Genomic DNA, 13755 nt, shown 5'->3' with positions numbered 1-13755 from the left:
TTAATTTTTATTTATTTATTTATTGAGATTTATTAAATTTATTTAAATGTATTTTTTAAAAATTATTAAAAAACAAGAGCAATCTGACGTCCACCAGTCCGGATCTGGATCACCTAGAACACTCAGTGAAATCTTCCATGCCCTAATATCTATCTTTGGTGCAGATTTGGTGAGAATCACTGAAGTAGTTTTGACGTCATCCTTCAAAGCCTATATAAATTGAAATCTTGATCCAGAATCTGCATCCGGGTCACCTCCAAAATTTACATGCAAGTTATCTTTCTCCGCTAACACGTCTCAGGCAGGAAATCTTAAAAAGGAGGATGTCCACTCCACCAAGGGAGTGATCAGAAGTCAAGAGGGCATCAGGTGTCTGGAATCTGGCTGCAGCCTGGTGAAGAGTGCTCAACTCTTTCTTTTTTATCAGTATAAGTTTTCAGTAAATTTTCTTGATTGATAAAGAACATGGCAGTCATCCATGATTAAATAAACGCAACACAATAAAGTATTGCGCAAAGGGTGTCAGTACTTATGTACATGTGATTTTAGTTTTTAATTTTAATAAATTTGCACAAATAAAAAAACTTCATGTTGTCATTATGGGGTGTTGTGAGTAGAATTTTGAGGGAAAAAATTAATTTCATCATTTCATTTTGGAATAAGGCTGTAACATAACAAAATGTGGGAAAAGTGAAGCGCTGTGAATACTTTCCGGATGCACCGTGTAAGAGCCAAGTTTAATTTCAGACTGTGGATTCATGATGGATTTTATTATTCATGTGTGCTGAAAATTACATCACCTCTTAGAATTTGCCCATATTAGCTGAACGACTCCTATGTGGACATTTTATTCTAAATATCTGTAATAATATGGCTTATTGTGTGGTTAATTGGCCTAACAGATCATGTAAGAAGTGGGTGATTCCTTTTTTCTATCAAGTGAGGTGGCTGCTTGCCACTATGCTAAGAGTGCTGGTTTTGCTGCGGACACACACGTATGGTTGTTTATGGTATAGCTGCTATATATAATTATTGTGCTCATTTGCAAACCAAAAATTTTTATTCAAATCCTCGAGTGACTTAAAGATGGGGAGATATTGAAGTACATGTAATATAGTCAGTATTTCGCACAATTGTCATTATGCTTGACACATTTATGTGGTTTGCCCAACTCCAGTGAGTTCTTCATGCCAGGAATGGTGGACACCCACATCCACGCACCCCAGTACAGCTTCTCCGGCACAGGGCTGGACTTGCCCTTGCTGCAGTGGCTCAATACGTATGCATTTCCTGCAGAGTCACTCTTTAAAGACTTGAAATTTGCTCGCAGAGTCTACACGCAAGTAGTGGTGAGTAAAGCCACAGTAAGACATAAGGAGTGAAAATGTTGTCAATCTGTGTTTCATTACACCCACTATGGCAGCGCATGTGGGGGTATTGTTTTAACGCATTGTTTTTTCACTGATTTGTGCCAAACATTTTGGAATGATTGAAGATCAGTGAAAAAACACACTGATTTGATTAAACAACAACAACAAAAAACACTTCAGAGTCAAGGTCACTGGCCAAGGTCAAATTTTAGGCATGATCCTTATGACCTGTTCATATTTAGAAAGAATTTTTTGAGAAATTGGTAAAACACACACACATATGGTTACTCTTAAACACTAACACCCCTATTCCACAGGGTGCTTTTCCGTTACGATTGCCCACAATGTAAAAAAATTCAAAGACTGCATGAAAGGGCTTGTTTCTTAACAGGCTGGCTTGTAAAGTGCAGACCTGGCAACTGGCTGGCTTGTAAAGTGCAGACCTGGCAACTGGCTGGCTTGTAAAGTGCAGACCCGGCAACCAGCTGGCTTATAAAGTGCAGACCTGGCAACTGGCTGGCTTGTAAAGTGCAGACTTGGCGAACTGCAACATAGTGCTTCTGCTTCAGATTTTTGGGACGGGTCCAGTAGTCGTAGAGTCCACTGGTCTGAACCTCTTTATATTATTTGATGGTGTATATTATAACCCCAAACTGATTTTAAAGTTCACAAATGTATGTAATACTTTCAAATAGCTAACAAACCAGATCCAGTTTTGTTCAGTTTACAAAAATAAAACATATGACTCTGTTGACAAGGGCTATAGTGGGAAGTTCCCCAAATTTTTCACCCTGATGGAACATGACCAAACAAGTTTCAAGCTGTACTCACTAGAAATACCCTGTTTAAAGATGTTTAAAGATTAAGACTACAAACACCCAGAAGCTATGATGTGCTAGCATAACAGTTTGGCGAATTGGGATGAATTTTTTTTTGAAAATTTCACCCTGATTTCAAAACTTATAACAAGTTAGTTCAAGATTGACAAAGATGGATCAAGACGTTACTATGATACTTCAAAACACACCCTGATTTGCTATCCGGGATGAAACGGGAAGGAACAGTGCTATCATATAAAGTCACATTTCACCTTTCAAGTGATGACATGACCTTTGACCTTGGGTTACTTAATCAGTTATGGCCTTTTATTTCAGCTTTTAAACTCAGACAGTCTGGATCCAGTATAAATTGAACATGGTGGAAGGGTTGAGAGAATAAAAGATGAAGGGGTTCTGTTACACTGGTCAACACAATTGTTCTTGCATGGAGTTTCTCAACAGATTTTGGGTAATTTGGGGGCGTTGAATCTGAAACTGGTGTTAGTTTTTGTCAATCACATTACGTTTTTGAGATATGTAAAAATATTTCTCATATCAAGCATTGAAGTAAAAGCTGCAGTCTCGCACACCTCTTCGGCACCATTGGCAATATTATGGCTCTTGTTCAGATTTTGTGAACCTGGTTTAATACTATGCTTTTGTACATGATTAGTGGTGTCAAACCTGTGAGTCAGTGAGCAACATTTGCATAATCCATCAATATGGAACATGCAGATTGCAAAACAATGTGATGTGATAGAGGAAATCTGAGCTCAGATTCTGATTCAGTACCCCAAAATGATCCGAAATCAGTTCTTAAAGTCCATGCAAGAATTTTTTTTTTTTGACCATTGTTATCAACAGCACTGATCAAATGTAAAGGCTACCCAGAAATATACAGTGAGGAGAATAAGCATTTGAACACCCTGCGATTTTGCAAGTTCTCCCACTTAGAAATCATGGAGGGGTCTGAAATTTTCATCTTAGGTGCATGTCCACTGTGAGAGACATAATCTAAAAAAAAACAACAAAAACCAAAATTGGAAATCACAATGTATGATTTTTTAATCATTTATTTGTATGTTACTGCTGCAAATAAGTATTTCAACACCTGTGAAAATCAATGTTAATATTTGGTACAGTAGCCTTTGTTTGCAATTACAGAGGTCAGACGTTTCCTGTAGTTCTTGACCAAGTTTTCACACACTGCAGCAGGGATTTTGGTCCACTCCTCCATACAGATCTTCTCCAAATCTTTCAGGTTTGGAGTTTCAGCTCCCTCCAAAGATTTTCTATTGAGTTCACGTCTGGAGACTGGCCAGGCCATTCCAGGACCTTGAAATGCTTCTTACGGAGCCCCTCCTTAGTTGCCCTGGCTGTGTGTTTGGGGTCATTGTCATGCTGGAAGACCCAGCCATGACCCATCTTCAATGCTCTTACTGAGGGAAGAAGGTTGTTTGCTAAAATCTCACAATACATGACCTCATCCATCCTGCCTTCAATACGGTGCAGTCGTCCTGTCCCCTTTGCAGAAGAGGACCCCCAGAGTATGATGTTTCCACCCCCACCCTTCACGGTTGGGATGGTTTTCTTGGGGTTGTTCTCATCCTCTGAACATGGTAAGTGGAGTTGATTCCAAAAAGCTCTATTCTGGTCTCATCTGACCACATGCCCTTCTCCCATGCCTCCTCTGGATCATCCAGATGGTCACTGGTGAACTTCAAATGGGCCTGGACATGTGCTGTGTGAGCAGGGGGACCTTGCTGCCCTGCAGGATTTTAAACCATGACAGCATCATGTGTTACTAATGTAATCCTTGTGACTGTGGTCCCAGCTCTCTTCAGGTCATTGACTAGGTCCTCCTGTGTAGTTCTGAGCTTTCTCAGAATCATCCTTAACCCACGAAGTGAGATTTTGTATGGAATCCCAGACCGAGGGAGATTGACAGTCATCTTGTGTTTCTTCCACTTTCTAATAAATAATCATAACAATTGTTGTCTTCTACCAAGCTGCTTGCCTGTTGTCCTGTAGTCCATCCCAGCCTTGTGCAGGTCTACAATTTTGATTGAGTGTGTGAACAGGTGTCTTTTATACAGGTAACAAGTTCAAACAGGTGCAATTAATACAGGTAAAGAGTGTAGAATAAGAGGGCTTCTTAAAGAAAAATTAACAGGTCTGTGTGAGCCAGAATTCTTGCTGGTTGGTAGGGGGTCAAATACTTATTTGCAGCAGTAACATACAAATAAATTATTAAGAAATCATACATTGTGATTTCCGGATTTTTTTTTAAATTTTATTTAAGATTTTACGTCTCTCACAGTGGACATGCACCTGAGATGAAACTTTCAGACCCTCCATGATTTCTAAGTGGGAGAACTTGCAAAATCGCAGGGTGTTCAAATACTTATTTTCCTCACTGGTATCTTTGAATTACAATGTTGAACATTTAAAGCATAAGTATTATATACTTTGAATGTCCCTTCTTCTTCTCACAGTTATGATTTCAGAATAATTCATAGTCCAAACAGGACTACGTATGAAGTTACACAATCCCTTTATAAAGTAATGTGATTTATTCTCTACAGAAAAGGACTCTGAGAAATGGAACAACTACTGCATGTTACTTTGCTACCATACATACAGATGCATCTCTTCTGCTGGGCCAGATTGCAGGTAAGAAATCGCACACTTGACTACACAGTCGACTGTTTTGGAGTCCCTGTCATCATCAGCTGCTGTCGGCAAAGGACAAATTTCCTCACAAAGTGGTCTCACAAAATATGACGCCTGTTCCACATTCTCCATTCAGTGCACAGACATACAGTATTTACTACATTTTATTTTGAATTATCACAAACAGCAGACATAATTTTCTATTTTTTCAGCTTTCAAGAGGTAGCACATATTCAGTACTATATGTTTGATCAGATTATGAAAATGTTGAATCTATTAGTCCAATGTAAAAAAAAAAAATCTCTATCTGCAGATTCTGGAATGGATGTAATAGAATGGTTATTGGTTTTGACATTTGACCTTCAAAGCAGTCTCCACAATTTTTAAGCTTTTGTAATAAAATAAAAAGTATTTTAAAATGCATGTCTAGAATTCAATAACTTGTTTGAAACAAAGTCCTTAACAGTGTTGCCACAGTTACTTTGAAAATGTAATCCATATATTGATTACTCCTTGAAAAAGTAGCTTACTTTACTGATTACTCAATTTTAAAAGTAACTAAGTTAGATTACTAGTTGCTTTAAGCAGCTAAACATTTTAGTTGTGGAAATTATTATTATTATTATCATTATTATTGTAAGTAGTATTAATAGTAGTAATAGTATAAAAATGTCTTCAAAAGTGGACCTTTAATCCAGGGCTGTTGGGGTGAGCCGCTACCCCCAAACAAAACCTTACAATGGTCCACCTGAACAAACCTAGACTTGTGCCAACAAGTCACCCATTGCCATATGGTAACTGGACAGTTCATAGACACAGACCTTCCATAGACAAAAAAAAGACTATTCATAGACACCAGAACTTTAAAATTATTATTTAATTATTATTATTATTTACTGAATGAATGTGTCAAAGGAAGTGTGAAGATGCTATCTCATACATCTGAGACATCACACGTGTTAAATGAGTGTCACACCTTCACCAATTTCAAGCTTCGCCAGTTCACCACTTTCAGTTTCAGATTTACCCTTAGAGCTACAGGACAGTACTTATCCTCTACCCCTTCAACATTCAGAGACTTCTCTTCTTGATGAATCTCTTCAAGAAGGGACGTCTCGAGAGAGTGCAACACTAGACTAGACCATCAGATGTCTTCACGAAAAGATCCTCAAGTCCTGGCAGTCTTTCAAAGAAGGAGACATCTCTGCCAAGAAGCTGCTCCAGATCTGCAGTGGATTCAACGGTCCTACTGTCAGACCAGAACATCAGTAAAATGTGATGCAGGGCCAGCATCCATCAGTGGGCCCATCCTCCTGGTAGTATATATTCCAAAAGCAGACCGCAGTGTGCTGTATCAGCTTCAGCCATGACATCTCGTGGTCAGTCCAGCGCCCTGTGGTGTGCAGCTGTCAGTCTTGTTAGCCATCATCAGTAGCTCAGGCAGAGAGAAAAAGAGCAGAATCAGAGAAAAAATGCACCTAAGGTTTGAATTCACCAGCAATAAATCAACAGGGAAGCAGAGAGAATACTAAGGTGATGGCCGGCCGCTAGCCCAAAACTTCACTAACAGACCCAGAATTTAGATGAAGTGAGGCCAAGACCTGTTCTGTTGCTAATAAGATGAGTTTAAAAGGATAGGAAGCATAGTTCCATACTATGCCAGTACGCTAGCCATATGAGAGGGAGAATAAATGCATCTTCAGTTTGGAATTGAAAGTCTCTGCAGAATCTTACCAGTTTTATCTCCATAGGGAGATCATTCCACAAAACAGTTGCACGATAAGAGAAAGGTCTGTGGCCCGCAGACTTTTTATTCACCCTAGAGACACAAAGTAGTCCTGGGATAGGCTCCAGCCCACCGTGACCCTTAATTGCAGTAAGCGGTTGAAGATGAGTGAGTGAGTGAAGTTTTCAGTAAATTTTCTCAAATGATAAAGAACATGGCAGTCATTCATGATTTAATGAACACGACATGATACCAGAACCTTTTGTTTGTTGTGCCGATTAGCGATGGCAGACTCGAAACATTGTTTGACATCAGTTCAGTGTTTTGAGACGTTGCTGTGCAGTCCTCCTTATCAAAAGGAAAACATACTGCACACTTGCATCTGTATTTCATGAATCTGCATCCTTTTCAAATGATGAATGCCATATTTAAAGGCTATAGTCAGTACGTGTCTGTACATACACTAGCATAGTTGCTTGTATTGAGCTTGTACTTTATCCTACTCTGTATATGCAACTACATATCCACGCAGAACCCTCTGCGTTGTTGCGAACCCCCTCCTAGCCCACCACTGTAACTTGACGGGCACCTCCCAAAAAATGTAACAACACGTCAAGGCATCGGAGACTCCACAGGCTGTGATTAGTCCGCAAACTACATGATTTCCAGAATCTCACTTTTCCGGTTTCACAATCAATGACTTTCACAAACATTGACGTCATGGGACAGCAGGCCAGTCTTCATGAAAAGCATCGTGCCCCCTACTGTTCTAGCAGTGAATTGTATTGCAACACCCACCAATGCGTTAACCCCAAGGGAGAATTTCTTAAGGTTCACAACTTTGTTGAAGCGATTGCTCGCCCGCGAAATTGCGGATACGGAGTAGCAGAAATTGGGCTTTACTGAAAGAACTAAATTTTTTAACTTTATAGTCAGCTACAGTACTGTACTGTCAGAGGATGGATACATGAATATTTCCAAGTCACTGAATTTGTCTTTGACTTCATTTCCATCCATCTTTAAGAAATATAAGCAGTATTGTACTTTATGGTGAATCTGTCTGGAGTAGCAGTTCTCAAAACCTGACTGACTATGCAAAGAGCCGAGTGATGTCATGGTACAGTTGAGCAGAGCAGAACTTTGTTACAAGAAAACAAATAAAATCTAGGTATTGAGTCTGCCATGAGGCTTCTGCTCCAAGACATAATCAGAGACTTGGAAATGTTCATGTATCCATCCCCTGATCTGTGTACAGAAAACTGTAAAACTGGTGATTTTTGGATTCTCGTGATTTTACAATCCAAGTTTGACTTTGATATTTTTATTTAACCCCACCTAGTAGTATACATTTATTTGCTGCAAAGAATAAAAAATAAAAGTGTTTAAGTACACCCTAACTTTTTATTGCTACTTCATACAGACGCTACTTGAAAGACGCTCTCTCGGGACCCTGATAGACTTGTTAAATGAAAACATTACTGTCTTTATTTACCCTGTACGTTTCCTGCTTGAAATCAAAACATCTGTTGTGACAAAATGCTGTTGAGTAACAATCTTTGTTGACCTTTATACCTCATCCTTATCATGCTGTGATGTAACATAAGCTTGAACACACACACGTGACTATATGATGATATAGCTCATGTGATCATGACCACTGGCACGTTTATGGCAATGTTGGTACAATCAGTCAATGAACCCTCACCTTTGTTCTGTTCTATGCAGTTGTTCATTTTTTCTGAGCATGTACATGCAATAAACAGATGGATCTACAAACAGCAAACTCCAAGTCACAAAGTTTTACAAAGTACGCTCTTACAGTATGAAGACCAAGTTTTATTTCTTTTTGTGAACTATAAATTATGCAACAGGTCTTATGAATGTAAAAATCAGTGTTTAATGCAATCTGTTTTTTCACACTGAAATCACATGTAAATCAAGTTGCGAGACCAATAAATTGCATTTTCTGCTTGTCCTGGTAAATATTTGTTCTCAATAGCGTAAAAATATATCACAGACCTGAAGCACTCTGTTGACCTTGTATCTTGAATGTTAAAGAAGAAATTTTCACTAAAAAAATCACATCAGAGCTCATTATTTGCAGATGCCATCGTATATACAGAATTGCACAACCTGACTGCTGTCAAGCACCCACCCACCCACCCACCCACCCACACAAACCATACTGTCATATTTTAAGGAACAACAAACACCATGTTCATATTACAAATCTTTCTAATAATAGTAAAAATGACACTGTTTATGATGATGATGTTGTCCGTTCGGGTGTTCCCGTTTTTTTTTGTTTTGGGTGATTTAAAAAAAAAAGAAGAAAAAAATCTAAACTTTTGTCAGGGTTTGAGTTTGTTTGGTTATCTGTTTTTGTTATTTTTCTTATTCATTGGTTTTTGTGTGTTTATTCTCTTGCTGAATTTTTCTGCTTGGGTCTGTCTTTCTCTCTCTCTCTTGTCTGTCTCTTGGTTCTTGGTGCTGGGTGTTTCCCTCTCTCTGGCCACGCCCTCGTTCTGGTGCTTTCCATGCTCGTCTGTTCTTAATTTACTGCTCATCACCTGGGGGTTGTATAAGCTCACTGGGTGTGTTAGTCCTTTGCCAGATTGTTGTGCCTTGTATAACATTCCAGCACTGTACCTGCATTCCATAGTCCTGCCTGCCTCCTTGTGTGTTCCTGACCTCCAGCCTGTTGCAACGACCATGCCTTAAGCCTGATGATTTTTGTACTGCTGCTTTTTCTGTACTGCCTACTTGTGTATCGACCTCTGCTATGCACTCAAGTAAAGCCTTTTTTTTACAACCAGAGCTGTTTTTTGAGCCATGCATTTGTGTCTAACAATTCCTGACCATCCAGCCTGATAACTTTAAATTAAAGTAGGCAATAGTTCCTGTGGTCATGAAGATAGTAAGGGCTATGGTAATTTGTCATTTGAACCTAGTGACCTTGACCTTCACCCAAATGATTGGGCAGTTCTGGAATCCAGAACTTGGAGTCAACTTGGTCACCCTTTACTGAGATACCATGTTTGGTAGCAAAAGATATGACCTTGGCCCCAGTGGTTGACCTTTGGCAAATTTGACCTCGCTGGACAATTCCCAGCAAGGTATCAATTACAAGGGCATCATACTACTCAGCCTCCCTGGTAACGTCTACTCCCGCATGTTTGAAAGGAGGGTTCGGCCGATAGTCGAACCTCTGATTGAAGAGGAACAATGCAGTTGTATGTGGACAACCAGGACAGAACCAATGTGGTTCTGTCCTGGTTGTGTAACAACCGACCAGCTCTTCACTCTCATAAGGATCCTGGAGGGTGCCTGGGAGTATGCCCATCCAGTCTACATGTTTTATGGACTTAGAGAAGGCGTATGATCGTGTACCCTGTGAGATACTGTGGGAGGTACTGTGGGAGTATGGAGTGAGGGGGTCCCTTCTCAGGGCCATCCAGTCACTATACTCACAAAGCGAGAGCTGTGTTCAGGTTCTGGGCAGTAATTCAGACTCATTTCCGGTAGAGGTTGGCCTCCGCCAGGGCTGCGCCTTGTCACCAATCCTGTTTGTGATATTTATGGACATGAGATTGAGGTATAGTGAAGCTGTTCTTCATTTTTGCTTGTCAGATTTGAAGAAGAACTGGTTGTAATGCATTCCAGTTTGTCCCATTTCAGTCTCATCTTATCAAAGAATGCATTTACTGTCTGTGTGTCACAAACATCACAGCTCTCGTCCGGAGCCAAGGAGAAAAGCTCAAATTTGTCTGCTCTGTTTTGAAGCTGAAATTTCCCACAATTAAATTAGTTTCTACACACAGTAACTTTAATCTGTACAGCAGAGCTCCATCAGACACTTTAACACTGTGAGACTGAATGTCAGGTGAATTTACTCAGCAGCATGTTTATTATTTATTTTTGTGATGGCAGCCAACAAGACACAAAAGACAGCTGAAGGAGTTTCAAGTTTCTATGGATGTAATTGAAGAAACTAAAGCCTCGGTCCCACCGAATAATGAAGGCTGAAGAAGGAGCCACTCATGGGTGTGGGGTGATTATTTGAAGAATGACCCACGTTTTCATCTATCACGTATCCACTATGAAGGTGCCACTATGTGGCTCTCTTTACCCCGCATGTGCTTCGTAGCAGCCTCTAGTGAGTCACGACCGACCTGTCAGTACAGCCTCGAATGGCGCGCATCAGCCACACTAAGCCACATAGTGCCATGATAGCGCCATGATAACGCCATGTTGGCGCACGTTTAGGCATGAGTTTGGTCCAAACTGAGTTTGGTCCAAACCTCCAGCCCTCCCACACCTGGTCCCTTTAAAGTGTGGGTTTTCAATTCACAGATTCACAGCAGCATTTAAAGATGTACCTTCTTTTTTTTTTTTTAAACACAGTCCAAAAATAGACACTCCATCACAGTTCCGCAGTTGTGCGCTGTGCGCCAGGCTGCAGTCCACCTGTAATGCACCAGACCAGCTAGACCCGAACCACGGGTTCCTGGAGAACCGCCTCTGTGCTCCTTGCTGGCTCCGCTGCTCTCTGGCTTTTTTTTTTTTTTTTTTTTTTTTGCGGCTTTAAACACACAAAACTTTATGTTTGTCCGTTTATTTCTGCAAAATCGCTCTTTCGCGCTGCTGTTGTCCTTTCATGGACAGCCGCCTCTCTGCTATTTCTGGCTTCCGTTCCATCCGTGGCTTGCTGGCTTTATTTTTTCCCTGGCTTTAAGCACAATCATTTTTACAACGTGAATCCACTTTAACTTTGTGTTCGTCCGTTTATTTCTGCAAAAGCGCTCTTTTGTGCGCGGTGCCGTTCTGCATACAGAATGAGGTGGCCGTTTTATTATATACACCTGTGGATCATTTTCAATATATATATATTTCTTTATTTCTTCCGCAGCTTACAAGTCACCATGATACAACTTTTAACTTTGTGTTATGTCTTCAAAATTGGTCTTTTGCGCGCTCTCCACCTGTGTTGCCGCATAGCTCCTGTTCTTAGCTGCTCCACTGGAGTTAATATCTTCCATGGCTTTAAACACACATCCACTTTCACGCAGTCACCCAAATTTTAACTTTGTGTTTGTCCAATATTGACTGAAATATCACTCTTTTGTGAGCTGACGTTCTGCCTAAATGCTCATTTGAAGCGTGATGAGTCACTGCCTCAGTATGCAAGCACAGCAGAGCTCATGTGATACATTAATTCCACAAGTGATTACAGGTATTTTCGGCATCCAAGGTTTGACAGAAAATGATTAATCCACTACAAAAGAATTATTTTATATAGAGTCCAGCGCACAGAGCAGGTGGAATTTGGTGCGCAAAGAGGAGACCCGCTCCAAAAATAGCCTCTCAGGTCCTGCCTCAGTGCACACACACAGTGATCCATTAACAAGATATTAAATCAACATACTTTTACATACAACAGACATCAACATACAGACATACTTTTACAGCAAGGAACTGTTTTATCAAGCTATAAAAAACATTAAAAATAATTACCTTAAGCTGTTCAAAATACATCCCACATGGAGCAGGAAAGAGAGGAAAAAAAGTGTCCAGATGAAACAGTCCTCTGTGATGCCAGAAGTGATTAGAAGTGTTTTCAACATCCAAGGTTTGGCAGAAAATGATTAATCCACTACAAAATATATAGAGTCCAGCGCAGAGAGCAGGTGCAATTGTGTGCGCAAGAGGAGGAGCCGCTCCAAAAATAGCCTCTCAGGTCCTGCGAAGGTGCCAGGCGCACGGATAATGGACTTTTTGCAGACTCGTAAGCACCACGCAAATGCCTCTAAGCCGTTGCAGTAACTCGAACACAAACTACGCCACGCTGTTGTTGCTAAATTTTGAACATCTTGAAATTAGCGCCACGCTCAGAGAGGAGCCTCGTTAGCTGAAGATAATGCCTCTGAGCCACTATAATGCCACGATAGCTCACGAAACAAAAAAAACAGGGTGCGTGGCTCCTTCTTCACTCCTTCTTCACTCGGTGGGACCGAGGCTTCAGGATAGTGCAACTTTTACTTGTTGTGTTGCCTTTCAAGCATAACAATGGAGTGAAGCAGAGAAGGATTTTAATACAACAAAAAAAGTCAAATCACAGCTCAAGTCTTCTGGCGAATTGTTGCTAAAATTTTAGGTCCTCTTTTTAAGAAAATCCTCTGTACCACTTCACTGTGAAGCTGTATAACTTGACATATACAACAGACTAAGTGCATTCCAATAATAGCCACAGACGCATGTATAAGTCATGGGTGTCTTGGTGGCTTCCCTCACTAGTCTCTTGTACAGTCACTCAGTTTTTGTGAACTTCCTACGCCAGACAGATTTAACATCTGAGGGTGGTGAAAGTGGTTAGCATGCTTGGTGTCAGTGTGGAAGGTTCCTGGTTCAAACCCCACCCATGCCACATTTCTCCATGTAAAGAGGAGTTGCGACAAGAAGGGCATCCAGCGTAAAACTTGTGCCAAATCAACATAATTGGATCTGTGGCAACCTCGAGTGAAAAGAAGGGAGCAGCCGAAGAGATTTACCTACCACGACCGTGTTGAAATTGGGATAATGAGGACACTGGAATTAATGTTGCATGATACTGTAGTAGTGATAATTCTGCAGTATATATTCACGCCATCATGGCCATTAGTTTATAAAGCGAAATTATTTGAGAAAAGAGGAAAAAGATCAATATGATGTAGAACGCATTTATAAATAATCAAAAATAAGTATGTACGGCCTTCAAACCAGACTGGATCCACTCAACAGAACATAATCTGAATCTTAATGTTTCTGTAGTTTTGGCTTCCACCTTAAAATGATTGTTTCCAAACTGGTTAGAACCAATTGAAATATGCATTGATAATATTCCATGTAGGGGTGTGTCACTGTTGTGGCTAACAGTCACATAACAATATGTATTTTATAAGACATCTATTGATGCAGCCAGAGGAGAAGACATCAACCGTTCTGTTAAATGAAGATTCTGTTGGAAGATGAATGCAGATACGGTTTCCAGCCATGGTCCCTGGAGGGGGGTGTTTCTTCTGGGCCAGGTTTGTGTGGTCGCCGGGAGGCTTCCCGTGAGGGTGGGGTGCTGTTGTGGCTGGCGTGCCTGGCTGGCTTTTGTTTGTCTTCTGTTTCTGTCTTTTGGTTTTCC

General features: G+C 40.5%; 1 protein-coding gene across 1 annotated transcript in view; it reads left to right on the top strand.

The window, feature by feature from the left end:
- The window catches only part of gda (guanine deaminase), an 89107-nt gene that overhangs the window by 18463 nt on the left and 56889 nt on the right, over positions 1-13755 (top strand). Inside the window, exons 3-4 of the mRNA XM_034170001.1 lie at positions 1178-1349; positions 4774-4861. Coding sequence (XP_034025892.1) covers positions 1178-1349; positions 4774-4861 — 260 coding nt within the window. The remainder of the gene's footprint in view (positions 1-1177; positions 1350-4773; positions 4862-13755) is intronic.

The sequence above is a fragment of the Thalassophryne amazonica genome, chromosome 5 (assembly GCF_902500255.1).
Source record: "Thalassophryne amazonica chromosome 5, fThaAma1.1, whole genome shotgun sequence".
Taxonomy (NCBI): domain Eukaryota; kingdom Metazoa; phylum Chordata; class Actinopteri; order Batrachoidiformes; family Batrachoididae; genus Thalassophryne; species Thalassophryne amazonica.
Note: the sequence above shows the minus strand (reverse complement) of the source record. Positions and strands in the feature narration are given on the sequence as shown.